The sequence below is a fragment of the Anomaloglossus baeobatrachus genome, chromosome 2 (genome assembly GCF_048569485.1).
Source record: "Anomaloglossus baeobatrachus isolate aAnoBae1 chromosome 2, aAnoBae1.hap1, whole genome shotgun sequence".
Taxonomy (NCBI): Eukaryota; Metazoa; Chordata; class Amphibia; order Anura; family Aromobatidae; genus Anomaloglossus; species Anomaloglossus baeobatrachus.
Window position 1 is genome coordinate 12,362,570 of NC_134354.1, and position 16,187 is coordinate 12,378,756.

Consider the following 16,187-nt stretch of genomic DNA (forward strand, 5'->3'; position numbering starts at 1 on the left):
GTGGTCACTGCACTTCTTCAGGACTAACTGACAAGAGACTTTGCAACTCAATATGTTTCAAACTGATGGGCTGGAAAAATGGGTGGGAACGAGGGCCATGGTGGGTCCAGGGTTGGACCTTTTCTGGTGAGTGAGCCTCACATGCAATGAGGATGAAGGCCATTAAGCCCAGAACTAACTGATCTGATCGAATGTGACTGAGTGGAGTTGGCCATGTTTTCATGATAACCTTTGGATGGTTGAGATTTCATGGCACAGTGAGCGGCAGCAGAGAGGACTTCACTGACGAATTGGTGGTTGATGCTCACAGGGGCTTTATTGGGTTGACTTTTGTTCATAAATAAAACCTTGAAGGGAAAGGGTTTGTTGGTACGAATAAGTATCTGAACAAGAGTGGTGGGACTTATCAAGGTGGATATTGGAATGGCGAAAGTTGAGAGTCACCAGTCGGTGAATGTTGGGCTTTGTGAATATGATTTTGGTGTGTTAATAAAGTCTAGAGAGGTTGATGTCATCTACTCAGTGTAGTCTGGCCCTTTTTAGATTGGGTTGGGAGTTTTGAGTTTAAGGTTGCCAGTTGGAGAATATTGGGCTTCTGTGAGTCTTATTGGCATATAGAGGGCTCAATGTCACCGGTCTACAAAGAGGCAGAGCTCTTCATCATTATGGAGTTGGCCATGTTTTCATGATAACATTTGGATGGTTGAGATTTCTTGGAACAGTGAGGGGCAGCAGAGAGGACTTCACTGACGATTTGATGGTTAATGCTCAGATGGGCTTTATTGGGTTGATTTTGGTTCATAAATAAAACGGTGAAGGGAAAGGGTTTGTTGGTACGAAAAAGTATCTGAACAAGAGCGGTGGGACTTATCAAGGTGGATATTGGAATGGCGAAAGTTGAGGGTCACCAGTCAGTGAATATTCGGCTTTGTGAATGTGATTTTAGTGCGTTAATAAAGTCTTAAGAGGTTGAGGTCACCTATTCAGTCTGGTCTGGTACTTTTTAGGGTGGGTTGGGAATTTTGAGTTTAAGGTTGCCAGTTGGAGAATGCTGGGCTTTTGTTGGTCGTATTGGCATACTGAGGGCTCAATGTTACCATTCTACGAAGAGGCAGAGCTCTTCATCATCATGGAGTTGGCTATGTTTTCATGATAACGTTTGGATGGTTGAGATTTCTTGGAACAGTGAAGGGCAACAGAGAGGACTTCACTGACAAATTGGTGGGTAATGCTCGGATGGACTTTTATTGGGTTGACTTTGGTTCAAGAATAAAACCTTGAAAAGAAAGCATTTGTTGGTATGAAAAAGTATCTAAACATAAGTGGTGGGACTTATCAAGTTGAGGGTCACCAGTCGGTGAATGTTGGGCTTTGTGAATATGATTTTGGTGTGTTAATAAAGTCTTTAGCGGTTGATGTCACCCATTTAGTGTGTTCTGGAACTTTTTAGTTTGGGTTGGGAATTTTGAGTTTAAGGTTGCCAGTTGGAGAATGTTGGGCTTCTGTGGGTCTTATTGGCATATTGAGGGCTCAATGTCACCAGTCTACAAAGAGGCAGAGCTCTTCATCATCACAAGGCAACTTGGTTTAAATAAAGAAAGCGTAATAAAGACTTGTAGACTGGGAGAGAAGGGGTTCAAGGAACGAGCTTTGTGGTGCTATAAGGTACAGAGGATTGGGACTTGTAGAAGCAGAGGCAGAGGTTGTTTCGGTGTCAGTGGAAGTGAGTGGGACTTGCTGTGGCAGGGTAATATGGCTTGCTGAGTAAGGGTGGATAGTTTGGACAACAGTGATGACACAGCCGAGATAATTACTAATTGTGATAAAAAAAATAATTGATGCAGCTCTGTCCACCTACCTGTATGTACAAACATGTGCTTCACGTAATTCTGCTTGGCGGTGAAGGTTTTGTTGCAGAGGGTGCACTCATAAGGCTTCTTCTCTCCCTGGTTGTTGCCTGTGCTCTGTCCACTTTGGGATTGTTGATTTTGGATTTGGGAAGAAAATGGAGACAATCCAGCTTGGGGAACCGTCACAAATTGAGTTTGCTGAGCAGCCATAGGTTGGGGCAGACTGAAGAGGAAAGGCTTTGGACCGGTCCCAGCTGCCTGTGTAGTGAAGAGGGTCGGAAGATAGGTATTGCCAGCCATTCCAATGGCCTGGGTATTACTGGTCAATGTTAGTGGCATTCTCAGATTGCTGGTGACTGTTTCTGTCTGTCGTAAGTAGAGTTGAGTGGTTGGCATAGCTTGGGCAATCGACTGGGAGACAGAAGTCTGTAAGACCCCCTTTTTGGTGCTATTGCTAACACTGAGCACTGTGCTGTCCATGTCAACATTATTGCTCCTCTCGGGTGAGGAAGAGCTGGTTTCTAAGTGCTGTTGGTTCTGGTTGTCTACGCATTCGGTGGACAAGTTATTGGACTCTGCTTGGGAAGGATCTTGTTGCCCGTCTCTTACGAGACTAGGCATAAACTGTTGCTCCACGGAGTCTGGCTCTGTGCCGATCGATGAACTTACTCCAGAGTCAAAACTTTCTCCTTTGGGTTCACTTTCGGTGCCTTCGGCTTGATCGGTGTCTTCGGCGCACTCTTCTGACTCATTTCGTTCCAGGGCCTGTGACCCCTGCTGTCCATAGTAGTCATAGTCATCCTCCACCTCCTGTTTTATGTGGATATTTCCCATCATTGTCTGAATACGTACAGGACGTGGCTGCTTGCGGCAGTGGGTGGTTTCTGGAGTGGTGGTTAGAAACCTTTCCATCCGCTGAGAACGCTGATGTATGCGTGTGATCCAGCTGGGCTCCTCCATGTGATGTTGTCTGGGGAGCCCTAAGGCCGTCTCGTGGTGGCTCACCACAGCTCCGCTGTAGAAGGAACGTTCCCCACTGCCATTATGCATGGAACATGTGTATAATGATGTAGAGTAGATCCTGTCTACACTGTGCTGACGGTGGCTCCGCAAGAAGCCAGATTCTGTGTCGCTGCTCTGCCCCGAGGTTCCCGATTCCGGAGTACCCCTGGGTGTCTCTTGGCCAGAGTCCTGTATTAGCGGGAATACCCCGCCTACATTTTGTGAGACAATTCTCGTGCATTCGTCAATGACTGTTTTTATCTGTAGGATGCTTGCGGCTGTCAGGATCTGAAGAGCCTCAGACTGGGAGACTCGCAGGACCCCGCTGTACATGAAGTCAATGAGCTTCTGAACTGCATGGACCGATACCACGGAGGGGATTTCGATGTCACTGTAGCCAAGCAGCAGTTTGTCCTGGAAGAATGGGCTGCCAGCGGCCAGCACGCAGCGGTGGGCCCGCAGCATGCTTCCGTGGATTCGCACCGTCACGTCACAAAAGTGGCCACGGTTGCGCTGCTCGTTGAGCGTCTCGAGCACGGAATTGCTGAAGTTGTGAAGGTTGATACTATGAATGCGCTCGGTCATCCCCTTGCAACTGATGTCACCTGCGAGCAAAGCAAGAAGAAGCAAAAATCAGTGACTATGGACATTAGTGATACCACCTCTGCAATCACAGCCGGTATAACCTGGGCATCTAATGTATATAATTATATATGTACAGCCGGTATAACCTGGGCATCTCCTGTATATAATTATATATGTGCAGCCGGTATAACCTAGGCATCTACTGTATATAATTATATATGTACAGCCGGTATAACCTAGACATCTCCTGTATATAATTATATATGTACAGCTGGTATAACCTGGGCATCTCCTGTATATAATTATATATGTACAGCTGGTATAACCCGGGCATCTCCTGTATATAATTATATATGTACAGCCGGTATAACCTGGGCATCTCCTGTATATAATTATATATGTACAGCCGGTATAACCTGGACATCTCCTGTATATAATTATGTACAGCTGGTATAACCTGGGCATCTCCTGTATATAATTATATATGTACAGCTGGTATAACCTGGGCATCTAATGTATATAATTATATATGTACAGCTGGTATAACCTGGGCATCTCCTGTATATAATTATATATGTACAGCCGGTATAACCTGGGCATCTCCTGTATATAATTATATATGTACAGCTGGTATAACCTGGGCATCTAATGTATATAATTATATATGTACAGCCGGTATAACCTGGGTATCTCCTGTATATAATTATATATGTACAGCTGGTATAACCTGGGCATCTCCTGTATATAATTATATATGTACAGCTGGTATAACCTGGGCATCTAATGTATATAATTATATATGTACAGCCGGTATAACCTGGGCATCTCCTGTATATAATTATATATGTACAGCCGGTATAACCTGGACATCTCCTGTATATAATTATATATGTACAGCTGGTATAACCTGGGTATCTAATGTATATAATTATATATGTACAGCCGGTATAACCTGGGCATCTCCTGTATATAATTATATATGTACAGCCGGTATAACCTGGGCATCTAATGTATATAATTATATATGTACAGCCGGTATAACCTGGGTATCTCCTGTATATAATTATATATGTACAGCTGGTATAACCTGGGCATCTCCTGTATATAATTATATATGTACAGCTGGTATAACCTGGGCATCTAATGTATATAATTATATATGTACAGCCGGTATAACCTGGGTATCTCCTGTATATAATTATATATGTACAGCTGGTATAACCTGGGCATCTCCTGTATATAATTATATATGTACAGCTGGTATAACCTGGGCATCTAATGTATATAATTATATATGTACAGCCGGTATAACCTGGGCATCTCCTGTATATAATTATATATGTACAGCCGGTATAACCTGGGCATCTAATGTATATAATTATATATGTACAGCCGGTATAACCTGGGTATCTCCTGTATATAATTATATATGTACAGCTGGTATAACCTGGGCATCTCCTGTATATAATTATATATGTACAGCTGGTATAACCTGGGCATCTAATGTATATAATTATATATGTACAGCCGGTATAACCTGGGCATCTCCTGTATATAATTATATATGTACAGCCGGTATAACCTGGACATCTCCTGTATATAATTATATATGTACAGCTGATATAACCTGGGCATCTAATGTATATAATTATATATGTACAGCTGGTATAACCTGGGCATCTCCTGTATATAATTATATATGTACAGCGGGTATAACCTGGGCATCTCCTGTATATAATTATATATGTACAGCTGGTATAACCCGGGCATCTCCTGTATATAATTATATATGTACAGCCGGTATAACCTGGGCATCTCCTGTATATAATTATATATGTACAGCCGGTATAACCTGGACATCTCCTGTATATAATTATGTACAGCTGGTATAACCTGGGCATCTCCTGTATATAATTATATATGTACAGCTGGTATAACCTGGGCATCTAATGTATATAATTATATATGTACAGCTGGTATAACCTGGGCATCTCCTGTATATAATTATATATGTACAGCCGGTATAACCTGGGCATCTCCTGTATATAATTATATATGTACAGCTGGTATAACCTGGGCATCTCCTGTATATAATTATATATGTACAGCTGGTATAACCTGGGCATCTAATGTATATAATTATATATGTACAGCCGGTATAACCTGGGTATCTCCTGTATATAATTATATATGTACAGCTGGTATAACCTGGGCATCTCCTGTATATAATTATATATGTACAGCTGGTATAACCTGGGCATCTAATGTATATAATTATATATGTACAGCCGGTATAACCTGGGCATCTCCTGTATATAATTATATATGTACAGCCGGTATAACCTGGACATCTCCTGTATATAATTATATATGTACAGCTGGTATAACCTGGGCATCTCCTGTATATAATTATATATGTACAGCTGGAATAACCTGGGTATCTCCTGTATATAATTATATATATATACAGCTGGTATAACCTGGGCATCTCCTGCTTATAATTATATATGTACAGCTGGTATAACCTGGGTATCTCCTGGATATAATTATACATGTACAGCTGGTATAACCTGGGCATCTCCTGTATATAATTATATATGTACAGCCGGTATAACCTGGGCATCTCCTGTATATAATTATATATGTACAGCTGGTATAACCTGGGCATCTAATGTATATAATTATATATGTACAGCCGGTATAACCTGGGCATCTCCTGTATATAATTATATATGTACAGCCGGTATAACCCGGGCATCTCCTGTATATAATTATATATGTACAGCTGGTATAACCTGGGCATCTAATGTATATAATTATATATGTACAGCCGGTATAACCTGGGCATCTCCTGTATATAATTATATATGTACAGCCGGTATAACCTGGGTATCTCCTGTATATAATTATATATGTACAGCCGGTATAACCTGGGCATCTCCTGTATATAATTATATATGTACAGCCGGTATAACCTGGGTATCTCCTGTATATAATTATATATGTACAGATGGTATAACCTGGGCATCTCCTGTATATAATTATATATGTACAGCTGGTATAACCTGGGTATCTAATGTATATAATTATATATGTACAGCCGGTAGAACCTGGGCATCTCCTGTATATAATTATATATGTACAGCCGGTATAACCTGGGTATCTCCTGTATATAATTATATATGTACAGCCGGTATATCCTGGGCATCTCCTGTATATAATTATATATGTACAGCCGGTATAACCTGGACATCTCCTGTATATAATTATATATCTGTAGGGCTTTTTGAACCTATGTAACTACATGAAAAATTACACTAGTAATGTATTTTTACAGTTTTCCACTAGGGGGCAGAAGAGTAGTTTTGGAAATTTTTGCTGGAGAATGTTTGCGTTTCAGGAGATGCATAACCTGGAGTGAATGGAAAAAGACACAAATAACTTCCTAAACACATTAACGTGAATAGATCTGGAGCAATGTTCCTCGTTTTAAAAAAAGGTTCAATTAATAAATATGCTAAATTCGCGGCACACTCATCCTCATCTGCATAATTATGATGCATTAAATTATCACCACATTAGCAGTCATTCTACACCAGAGGAGGTGTGCGAAGTCTGCCGAGAGCTCCAGCCTCCGCTCACGAGGAGGCCATCAACGAGCCAGAGGGTCCAGCTCATCCGGTGAGGATGGTGGGCACCTACCTGGCACTGACCTCTCTAAGAAGCCACCAATGGAGTGCACATACGCCTTGCCACTAATGTCCTGCCTCTGCATCCCCCGATATTTAGTAGTATGGCGACATGCTGTATGCTCTGCTACAGGTCTCATCATCTGGTACATTGCTTGTACCACCGTCTACCCTATACATAGAGGCCAAACATCACTAAAGATAGTAAGCTTTTATTTACCACTAGAAGGTGGCCCGATTCTACGCATCGGGTATTCTAGAATTTACGTATTGTGTAGTTCATGTATGATTTTTGTTATATATATATATAGAGAGAGAGAGAGATGTTGTTGTCTGTAGTTACCAAGTGTTTGTGTAGGGGCTGTACATGTTCTGGGTGTTGTGTGGGTGTGGCGGGGGGTGAGAGCGGTGTTGTATGTGTGTTGCGTGTGTTGTGTTGTTTGTGGAGCGCTGTGTGTCTGTAGCGTTGTGTGTGTGTTGCGCGGTTTGTGTGTGTGTGGTGTGTTTTGGGGGGAGGTATGTTTTGTGCAATGTGTGTGTTGTGCGGTATGTGCGTATATTTGTGTGTTCCGCGGTGTTTGTGTGTTGGGTGTTGTGTGTGTGCAGCGTTGTCTGTGTGTGTGGGTGTCTGTGTAGGGCAGTTGTTTGTGGTTCCCAGTGTGTGTGTGTGTGTGTGTGGTGTGTTATGCAGTGCGCGTGCGTGTGTGTGTGTGTGTGTGTGTGTGTGTGTGTGTGTGCATCAGCCTCTCTTCTCTCAGCCTACCTCTCCCAGCCTCCCTCCTCCCAGCCTCCCTCAGCATCAGCCTCCCTCTCCCAGCCTCCCCAGCATCAGCCTCCGCCAGCATCAGCCTCTCTCCTTCCAGCCTCCTCCAGCATCAGCCTCCCTCTCCCAGCCTTCCCCAGGATCAGCCTCTCTCCTCCCAGCCTCCGTCCTCCCAGCCTTCCCCAGCATCAGCTTTCCCCTCCCAGCCTCCCTCAGCATCAGCCTTCCCCAGCATCAGCCTCTCTCCTCCCAGCCTCAGCCTCTCTCCTTCCAGCCTCCCCCAGCATCAGCCTCTCTCCTTCCAGCTTCCCTCAGCATCAGCCTCCCCTTCCCAGCCTTCCCCAGGATCAGCCTCTCTCCTCCCAGCCTCCTTCCTCCCAGCCTCCTTCCTCCCAGCCTCCCTCAGCATCAGCCTTCTGCTCCCAGTCTCCCCCAGCATCAGCCTCCCCATGCATCAGCCTCCACCAGCATCAGCCTCTCTCCTTCCAGCCTCTCTCCTTCCAGCCTCCCCCAGCATCAGCCTCCCCTTCCCAGCCTTCCCCAGGATCAGCCTCTCTCCTCCCAGCCTCCTTCCTCCCAGCCTCCCTCTCCCAGCCTCCCTCAGCATCAGCCTTCCGCTCCCAGTCTCCCCCAGCATCAGCCTCCCCAAGCATCAGCCTCCACCAGCATCAGCCTCTCTCCTTCCAGCCTCCCCCAGCATCAGCCTCTCTCCTTCCAGCCTCCCTCAGCATCAGCCTCCCGTTCCCAGCCTTCCCCAGGATCAGCCTCTCTCCTCCCAGCCTCATTCCTCCCAGCCTCCCTCAGCATCAGCCTTCCCCTCCCAGTCTCCCCCAGCATCAGCCTCCCCAAGCATCAGCCTCCACCAGCATTAGCCTCTCTCCTTCCAGCCTCCCCCAGCATCAGCCTCCCCAAGCATCAGCCTCCACCAGCATCAGCCTCCCTCGTCCCAGCCTCCCCCTCCCAGCCTCCCTCAGCATCAGCCTCTCTCCTCCCAGCCTTCCCCATGATCAGCCTCTCTGCTCCCAGCCTCCTCCAGCACGCCGTGCTCCTCTGCCGACACTCACACACCCGATCGCATCCACTCACACACACCCGATCGCATCCACTCACACACACCCGATCGCATCCACTCACACACACCCGATCGCATCCACTCACACACACCCGATCGCATCCACTCACACAGACCCGATCGCATCCACTCACACACACCCGATCGCATCCACTCACACACACCCGATCGCATCCACTCACACACACAGACACTGACGATATCGCACATACGCGCTTATACTCACAACATCCGGGGATATCACATGCTTCTGGCCATGTGATTCCCCGGCAGGTCCTGGAAGATCACAACAGCACAGTATCGAGGCCGAGAAGCAAGCGATATCCCAGGATGTTGTGAGTATGTGGATGCGATGTGATGTGTGTGTGTGAGTGAGTGTGATCTGATTTGTGTGTGTATGTGTGTGTGCTGTTATGTGTGTGCTGTTATGTGTGTGCTGTTATGTGTCTGTATTTTCCGCCGCTGCAGGACCTTGATGTGTGGATGCGATGTGATGTGTGTGTGAGGTGTGTGTGAGAGTGAGTGGGAGCCGGTGTACACTGGTAACTATGATACACATCGGGTAACTAAGGGACCTTAGTTACCCGATGTGTATAATGGTTACCAGCTTTCACGGCCTCCGTGAAGATCCCAGCATCGCAAGGTTATGTCTGGCGCTGCTGGGATCCTGACGGAGCCGGTGTAGAAGCAAGCGATATCCCAGCATGTTGTGATGTGTGAGGTGTGTGTGAGAGTGAGTGTGAGAGTGAGTGTGATCTGATGTGTGTGTGTACTCACCTGGGAATCGGGGCTCCGTGTCAGTTGGGCCAGAGCGAGCGTGCATTGCGTGAGGGGGGCGGGGCCTACAGAGAGCCGGGGCGAGAGGCCAATCCGTGGGGGGGGGCGGGGCCATGGCGAGCCCAGCGGCCAATCAGCTTTGTGTCACCGTAAGGACATGTCACGGTGACACAATTTTGGAGCATGACAGACAGACAGACAGAATAAGGCAATTATATATATAGATAAGGTGAGGATAGAACCATGAGGTGAAGATAGAAAACCAACATGAAGATGACAATGGAAGCCAGCCATGAGGGTGAGGATAGAAAACAAACATGAGGAGAACAGGAGAACAATGAATGTCAGCTGTGAGGGTGAGGAGAGAAACCAACATGAAATGATAATGGATGCCAGCCATGAGGGTGAAGAGGGAAACCAACCAAAGGATGACAATGGATGACAGCCATGAGGGTGAAGAGGGAAACCAACCAAAGGATGACAATAATGGATGCCAGCCATGAGGGTGAGGATAGAAAACAAACATGAGGAGAACAGGAGAACAATGAATGTCAGATGTGAGGGTGAGGAGAGAAACCAACATGAAATGATAATGGATGCCAGCCATGAGGGTGAAGAGGGAAACCAACCAAAGGATGACAATAATGAATGCCAGCCATGAGGGTGAGGAGAGAAACCAACCAAAGTATGACAATAATGGATGCCAGCCATGAGGGTGAAGAGGGAAACCAACCAAAGGATGACAATAATGGATGCCAGCCATGAGGGTGAGGAGAGAAACCAACCAAAGTATGACAATAATGGATGCCAGCCATGAGGGTGAAGAGGGAAACCAACCAAAGGATGACAATAATGGATGCCAGCCATGAGGGTGAGGAGAGAAACCAACCAAAGTATGACAATAATGGATGCCAGCCATGAGGGTGAAGAGGGAAACCAACCAAAGGATGACAATAATGGATGCCAGCCATGAGGGTGAGGAGAGAAACCAACATGAGGAGAACAGGAGAACAATGAATGTCAGCCATGAGGGTGAGGAGAGAAACCAACATGAAATGATAATGGATGCCAGCCATGAGGGTGAAGAGGGAAACCAACCAAAGGATGACAATAATGGATGCCAGCAATGAGGGTGAAGAGGGAAACCAACCAAAGGATGACAATAATGGATGCCAGCCATGAGGGTGAGGAGAGAAACCAACATGAGGAGAACAGGAGAACAATGAATGTCAGCCATGAGGGTGAGGAGAGAAACCAACATGAAATGATAATGGATGCCAGCCATGAGGGTGAAGAGGGAAACCAACCAAAGGATGACAATGGATGACAGCCACGAGGGTGAGGAGAGAAACCAACATGAGGAGAACAATGAATGTCAGCCATGAGGGTGAGGAGAGAAACCAACCCAAAGATGACAATGAATGACAGCCATTAGGATGAGGATAGACCCATGAGGGTGAGGAGAGAAACCAAAATGAAGATGACAATGGATGCCAGCCATGAAGGTGAAGAGGGAAACCAACCAAAGGATGATAATGGATGCCAGCCTTGAGAATGAGGAGAGAAACCAACATGAGGAGAACAGTAGAACAATGGATGCCAGCCGTGAGGGCGAGGAGAGAAACCAACCCAAAGATGATAATGAATGACAGGAATGAGGGTGAAGAGGGAAACCAACATGAAGATAATAATGAATGACAGCCATGAGGGTGAGGATAGAAAACTAATATGAGGATGTTGATGGATTCCAGCCATGAAGATGAGGATACAAAAACAACATGGGGGGATGCCAATGAATGCCAGATGTGGGTGAGAAGGGAAACCAAGATGAGGATGACAATGGATGCCAGCCATGAGGCTGAGGTTAGAAAACCACCATAAGCATAACAATGGATGCCAGCTGTGAGGTTGAGGGTAGAAAACTAACATGAGGATGACAATGGATGCTAGCCATGAGGATGAGAAGGGAAACACATATGAGGATGACAATGGATGCCAGCCATGAGGATGAGGAGGGAAAGACATATGAGGATGACAATGGATGCCAGCCATGAGGATGAGGAGGGAAAGACATATGAGGATGACAATGGCTGCCAGCCATGGAGCTGAGAAAAAAAAACATCATGAGGATGACAATGGATGCCAGCTGTGAGGATGAGTTGGGAAAACCAAGATGACAATGACAATGGATGCCAGCCGTGAATATAAGGATAGAAAACCAACATGAAGATGACAATGGATGCTAGCCACGAAGATGAGGATAGAAAACCAATATGAGGATGATTTCAGTCATGGGGGAGAGGTGGGAAACTAACATTAGGATGAGAATGAATGCCAGCCACAAAGATGAGGATACAAAACTAACATGAAGAGGAAAATGGATGCCAGCAGTGAGGGTGAGAATAGAAAACCAACACATGGATGCCAGCAGTGAGTGTGAGAAGAGAAAACCAACACATGGATGCCAGCAGTGAGTGTGAGAAGAGAAAACCAACACATGGATGCCAGCAGTGAGGGTGAGAATAGAAAACCAACACATGGATGCCAGCAGTGAGGGTGAGGCTGGAGATGCAACGCAAGAATGTCTTCGGCCAGAAGTAATCAGAGTGATGATGGATTCCCTTCTTGAGGCTGGTAGTAAAAGATGGGACTTGACAATTGACTGTCCACTATTATCCCCCAGTCTTACGGATGAGCCTCCAGACTTCTAATTTGAGATCTACACTTGACATCAGTTATGATCAAGGAGATTTGGCTTCTTCTTCCTTTCCTGGACCCAAGGATGGACGTCCACCTTGAGGTTGAATCCAACCAAGAAGATGAGGCTGGACATTACTAATAAGTTGGCAATGGATACCTGCCAGCGAGGATGAAGGTGATCATCTAGTTAGAGGTCAATAAATGGGAAGATCAGCTTAAAAAGACTCAGGTGAACGAGGTCCCTCAGTATAAATCCCGTTATTCCGGGTCATTATATGTGGAAATAATTCACAAATATAGTTACCTTGACACTAGGTGCCCCTTTTAAAGCCTTATTTCCAAATAGGCAAAGAAATCATCAAAAAATAAGACTCCTTTAAGTCTATTTCCATCAAGTTGTTCCTTAAGCTTCATGCATTTCAGAGAAATCTGGGTGGGAGCAGATACAAGACCCCCATTTTCCTAGACTTCCTAATGGCCCATTTGTGTACTTCTCTAATGGCGGCCATGTTGGATTGCCTTTGTATTTTCTTGAACCACCATCTGGACAGAATCTTTCCCTACAAATTGGCGCAATCTTTGTGACATTTATAGAGTGGTGGTGGCCACCGATGACTGTTATGGACATGATTATATGAAGATACCCAAAGGATCAGTACTGTGTACCGCACCCATATCTGCACCCAGACATCCGGTGGGGATGAAACATGTAATAACATATACACTCTCCTTGGGTTAATTAGGGGCTTGGCTGAGAAGTGACTCGTGCCAACCTAAACCATTGTGGTGACTCATGGGTGGGAGCAGATACTAGTGCGCTGCCCCCCCGTTATCCTAGACTTCCTAATGGCCCATTTGTGTACTTCTCTAATGGCGGCCATGTTGGATTGCCTCCGTATTTTCTTGAACCACCATCTGGACAGAATCTTTCCCTACAAATTGGCGCAATCTTTGAGACGTTTATAGAGTGGTGGTGGCCACCAATGACTGTTATGGACTTGATTATATGAAGATACCCAAAGGATCAGTACTGTGTACCGCACCCATATCTGCACCCACACATCCGGTGGGGATGAAACATGTAATGAAATATACACTCTCATTGGGTTAATTAGGGGCTCGGCTGAGAAGTGGCTCGTGCCAACCTCGGCCATGGGCTGTATATGGCTGTTGGCACGCTCCATTGCCTGGAATGAGCCGGCGAGGACACCAGGCGATGGCTCCCTATATACGGGGTGTTGGCCGGCTGCCGCGGCGCGCTGTAGGTACTCACAATCAGACGACTCTGTTTGTGTGTGCACACGTGCTGATTGGTAGCTTGATGTCTGTATGTGTTGAGTGGATATGGCTGGGCACCGCAACAGAACAGCTACAAAGTTCTGGCAGGGCTGGCCCGGCTTGGCGCTGCCTTCCCTCGGCTGAGTAATCTCATTCTCCACAGACGCCTTCTGGTTTTCAGCTGTCCTGCGTTTCTTCCTGTGAAGAGACAAAGGACCCTTTGAGGGGAACGGACTGGATGTTTGGGAAAAGGAATTTTTAGAATATGTTACAGATAACCTCGGCTTCTTCTGCCATTAGACGGAGAATTATCTATTGTGCACCGGGAGTGGACAAAGGTCTCCCCCCGGCTGAATCTTACACCCCGAAACCCCTGACGCTGCGTCTCCGCCGGCCCGGGATCGCACTATAAAAAGCGCTGCCCATTGTTCTAATAATTAGTCTTATGATAAGGTGTGCAATTATTCGTCGGCGGGGTGGAAGAGTGACACACAATGCCGTTAATTAGCTAATTGACATGAGACAGGAGCGGTGCAGTCTGCTCACGGGGAGAGCCGCGAGATGTATAGGTAATTATAGGATATCTTCCCGTGCGATGGTTTCCGTGCGGTATATGGACGGCACCGGCGTATTCCACACCACAGTCCGATTAAATCCTTCAGGCTAAAGAACATTTCATAGGAAGCCAATTACCCAAACTGCAAACTGTCCCCAGAACATAAAGAGAGGGGAGAGGAGGGGGATGCAGCTGCAGCTTCTTTCTTTGCTTTTCTGGCTGCACTAACTTCCATATATCTACATCTTATTATAAAGGGTCTTTTACCAAATTTCAGGTGGAAAAAAGTTTTCTTTTTTGTTGGAATCCCATCCTTTATTTGCAAAGACAAAAAAATACAAAAGAAGGAAGAAAATTCAGCAGACAGAAGGAAAACCTATCCCAAGAAAATGGAGCAATTAGCTTTAAGCAACCTAGCCCTCCTACCAGAATTTTAGTTCATGTAATACCGACATATAGTGTCCAAATGCTATTCAATAGTCAGTTAATATTACTTTTTGGAGCCCATTTTTTCCATGTAATACCGCCATATAGTGCCCAAATCCTATTCAATAGTCAGTTAATGTTACTTTTGGAGCCCATTTTTTCCATATAATACCGCCATATAGTGACCAAATGCTATTCAATACTCCATTAATATTACTTTTTGAGCCCATTTTTTCCTTATAATACCGCCATATAGTGCCCACATGCTATTCAATAGTCAGTTAACTTTTGGAGCCCATTTTTTCCATGTAATATCGCCATATAGTGCCCAAATTCTATTCAACAGTCAGTTAACTTTTAGAGACTCTTTTTTTAATGTAATATCGCCATATAGTGCCTAAATGCTATTCAATAATCACTTAATAATACTTTTGGAGCCCATTTTTTCCATGTAATACTGCCATATAGTGCACAAATGCTATTCAAATAGTCAGTTAATATTACTTTTGGAGCCCATTTTTTCCATGTAATACCGCCATATAGTGCCCAAATGCTATTCAATAGTTCATATTACTTTTTGGAGCCCATTATTTCCATGTAATGCCGCCATATAGTGCCCAAATGCTATTCAATAGTCAGTTAACTTTTGGAGCCCATTTGTCCATGTAATACTGCCATATAGTGCCCAAATGCTATTCAATAGTCAGCTATTATTGCTTTTTGGAGCCCATTTTTTCCATGTAATACTGCCATATAGTGCCAAAATGCTATTTAATAGTCAGTAAATATTACTTTTGGAGCCCATTTTTTCCCCGCCATCCTATATAACGGTTATTACTAGGTGCTTTTAATTTGCCACTCGTTTTGGTCTCGGGGTGTTTCTTAGAAAACTGTCCCCCCAAAACCGAAAAAAGGCAAAGAATCAGGCTGGAAATGTGCGCCGAGCCCTTAGATTATGTCTTAATGATGATGAATACGGCTTACTGTCCGTAGGATATTGAAATAAATCCCTTTAATATGGGTTTTTGGATTAAGCCTGGAGAAGGAGCCGTACCGCGCTAAGTGATCAGTTTTGAGCCTTATTTTTCAAGAAAGACCTTGAAAATGGAGTCGGTGTGCGAGGACTCCCATCATGTGTGTGACACGAGAAATCCGATTACAGCGACCTCATCTGTATGTATGTAAAGTGAGACGGCAGCAGATGAGTCCGGCTATAAATCTCCACCATGGGACGGACAACAAGTCCCAGAGGGGCAGCGCGGCCTTTCTGCAGACCACTCTCCTGGAGGATGCGGCTCTTGGCAGCCGCGCGCTTTCAATCTCCCTCAATCAATGAGACTGCACAGCTGATCAGTCCCTGCGCACGCCGAGGAGCCGACAATCTCCACTGACCTTTCCGGGGAAAAAGAATTCATTTCCTTAATACGGCTCAGAACATTGTCCTCTATAGATTCACAGGAGGTGGAAGCCCCGAAACCCCCCGAGCAAT

The 16,187-nt window shown here is 45.4% G+C and overlaps 1 protein-coding gene across 1 annotated transcript in view; it reads right to left on the minus strand.

Moving 5' to 3' along the window:
• The window catches only part of ZBTB20 (zinc finger and BTB domain containing 20), a 30,682-nt gene extending 16,772 nt beyond the window's left edge, over positions 1-13,910 (minus strand). Inside the window, exons 1-2 of the mRNA XM_075334895.1 lie at positions 13,712-13,910; positions 1,859-3,457 (exon numbers count right to left, since the gene is read on the minus strand). Of these exons, the coding sequence (XP_075191010.1) occupies positions 1,859-3,437 (1,579 nt within the window). The 5' untranslated portion in view covers positions 3,438-3,457; positions 13,712-13,910. The remainder of the gene's footprint in view (positions 1-1,858; positions 3,458-13,711) is intronic.
• Between the last annotated feature and the right edge of the window lie 2,277 nt (positions 13,911-16,187).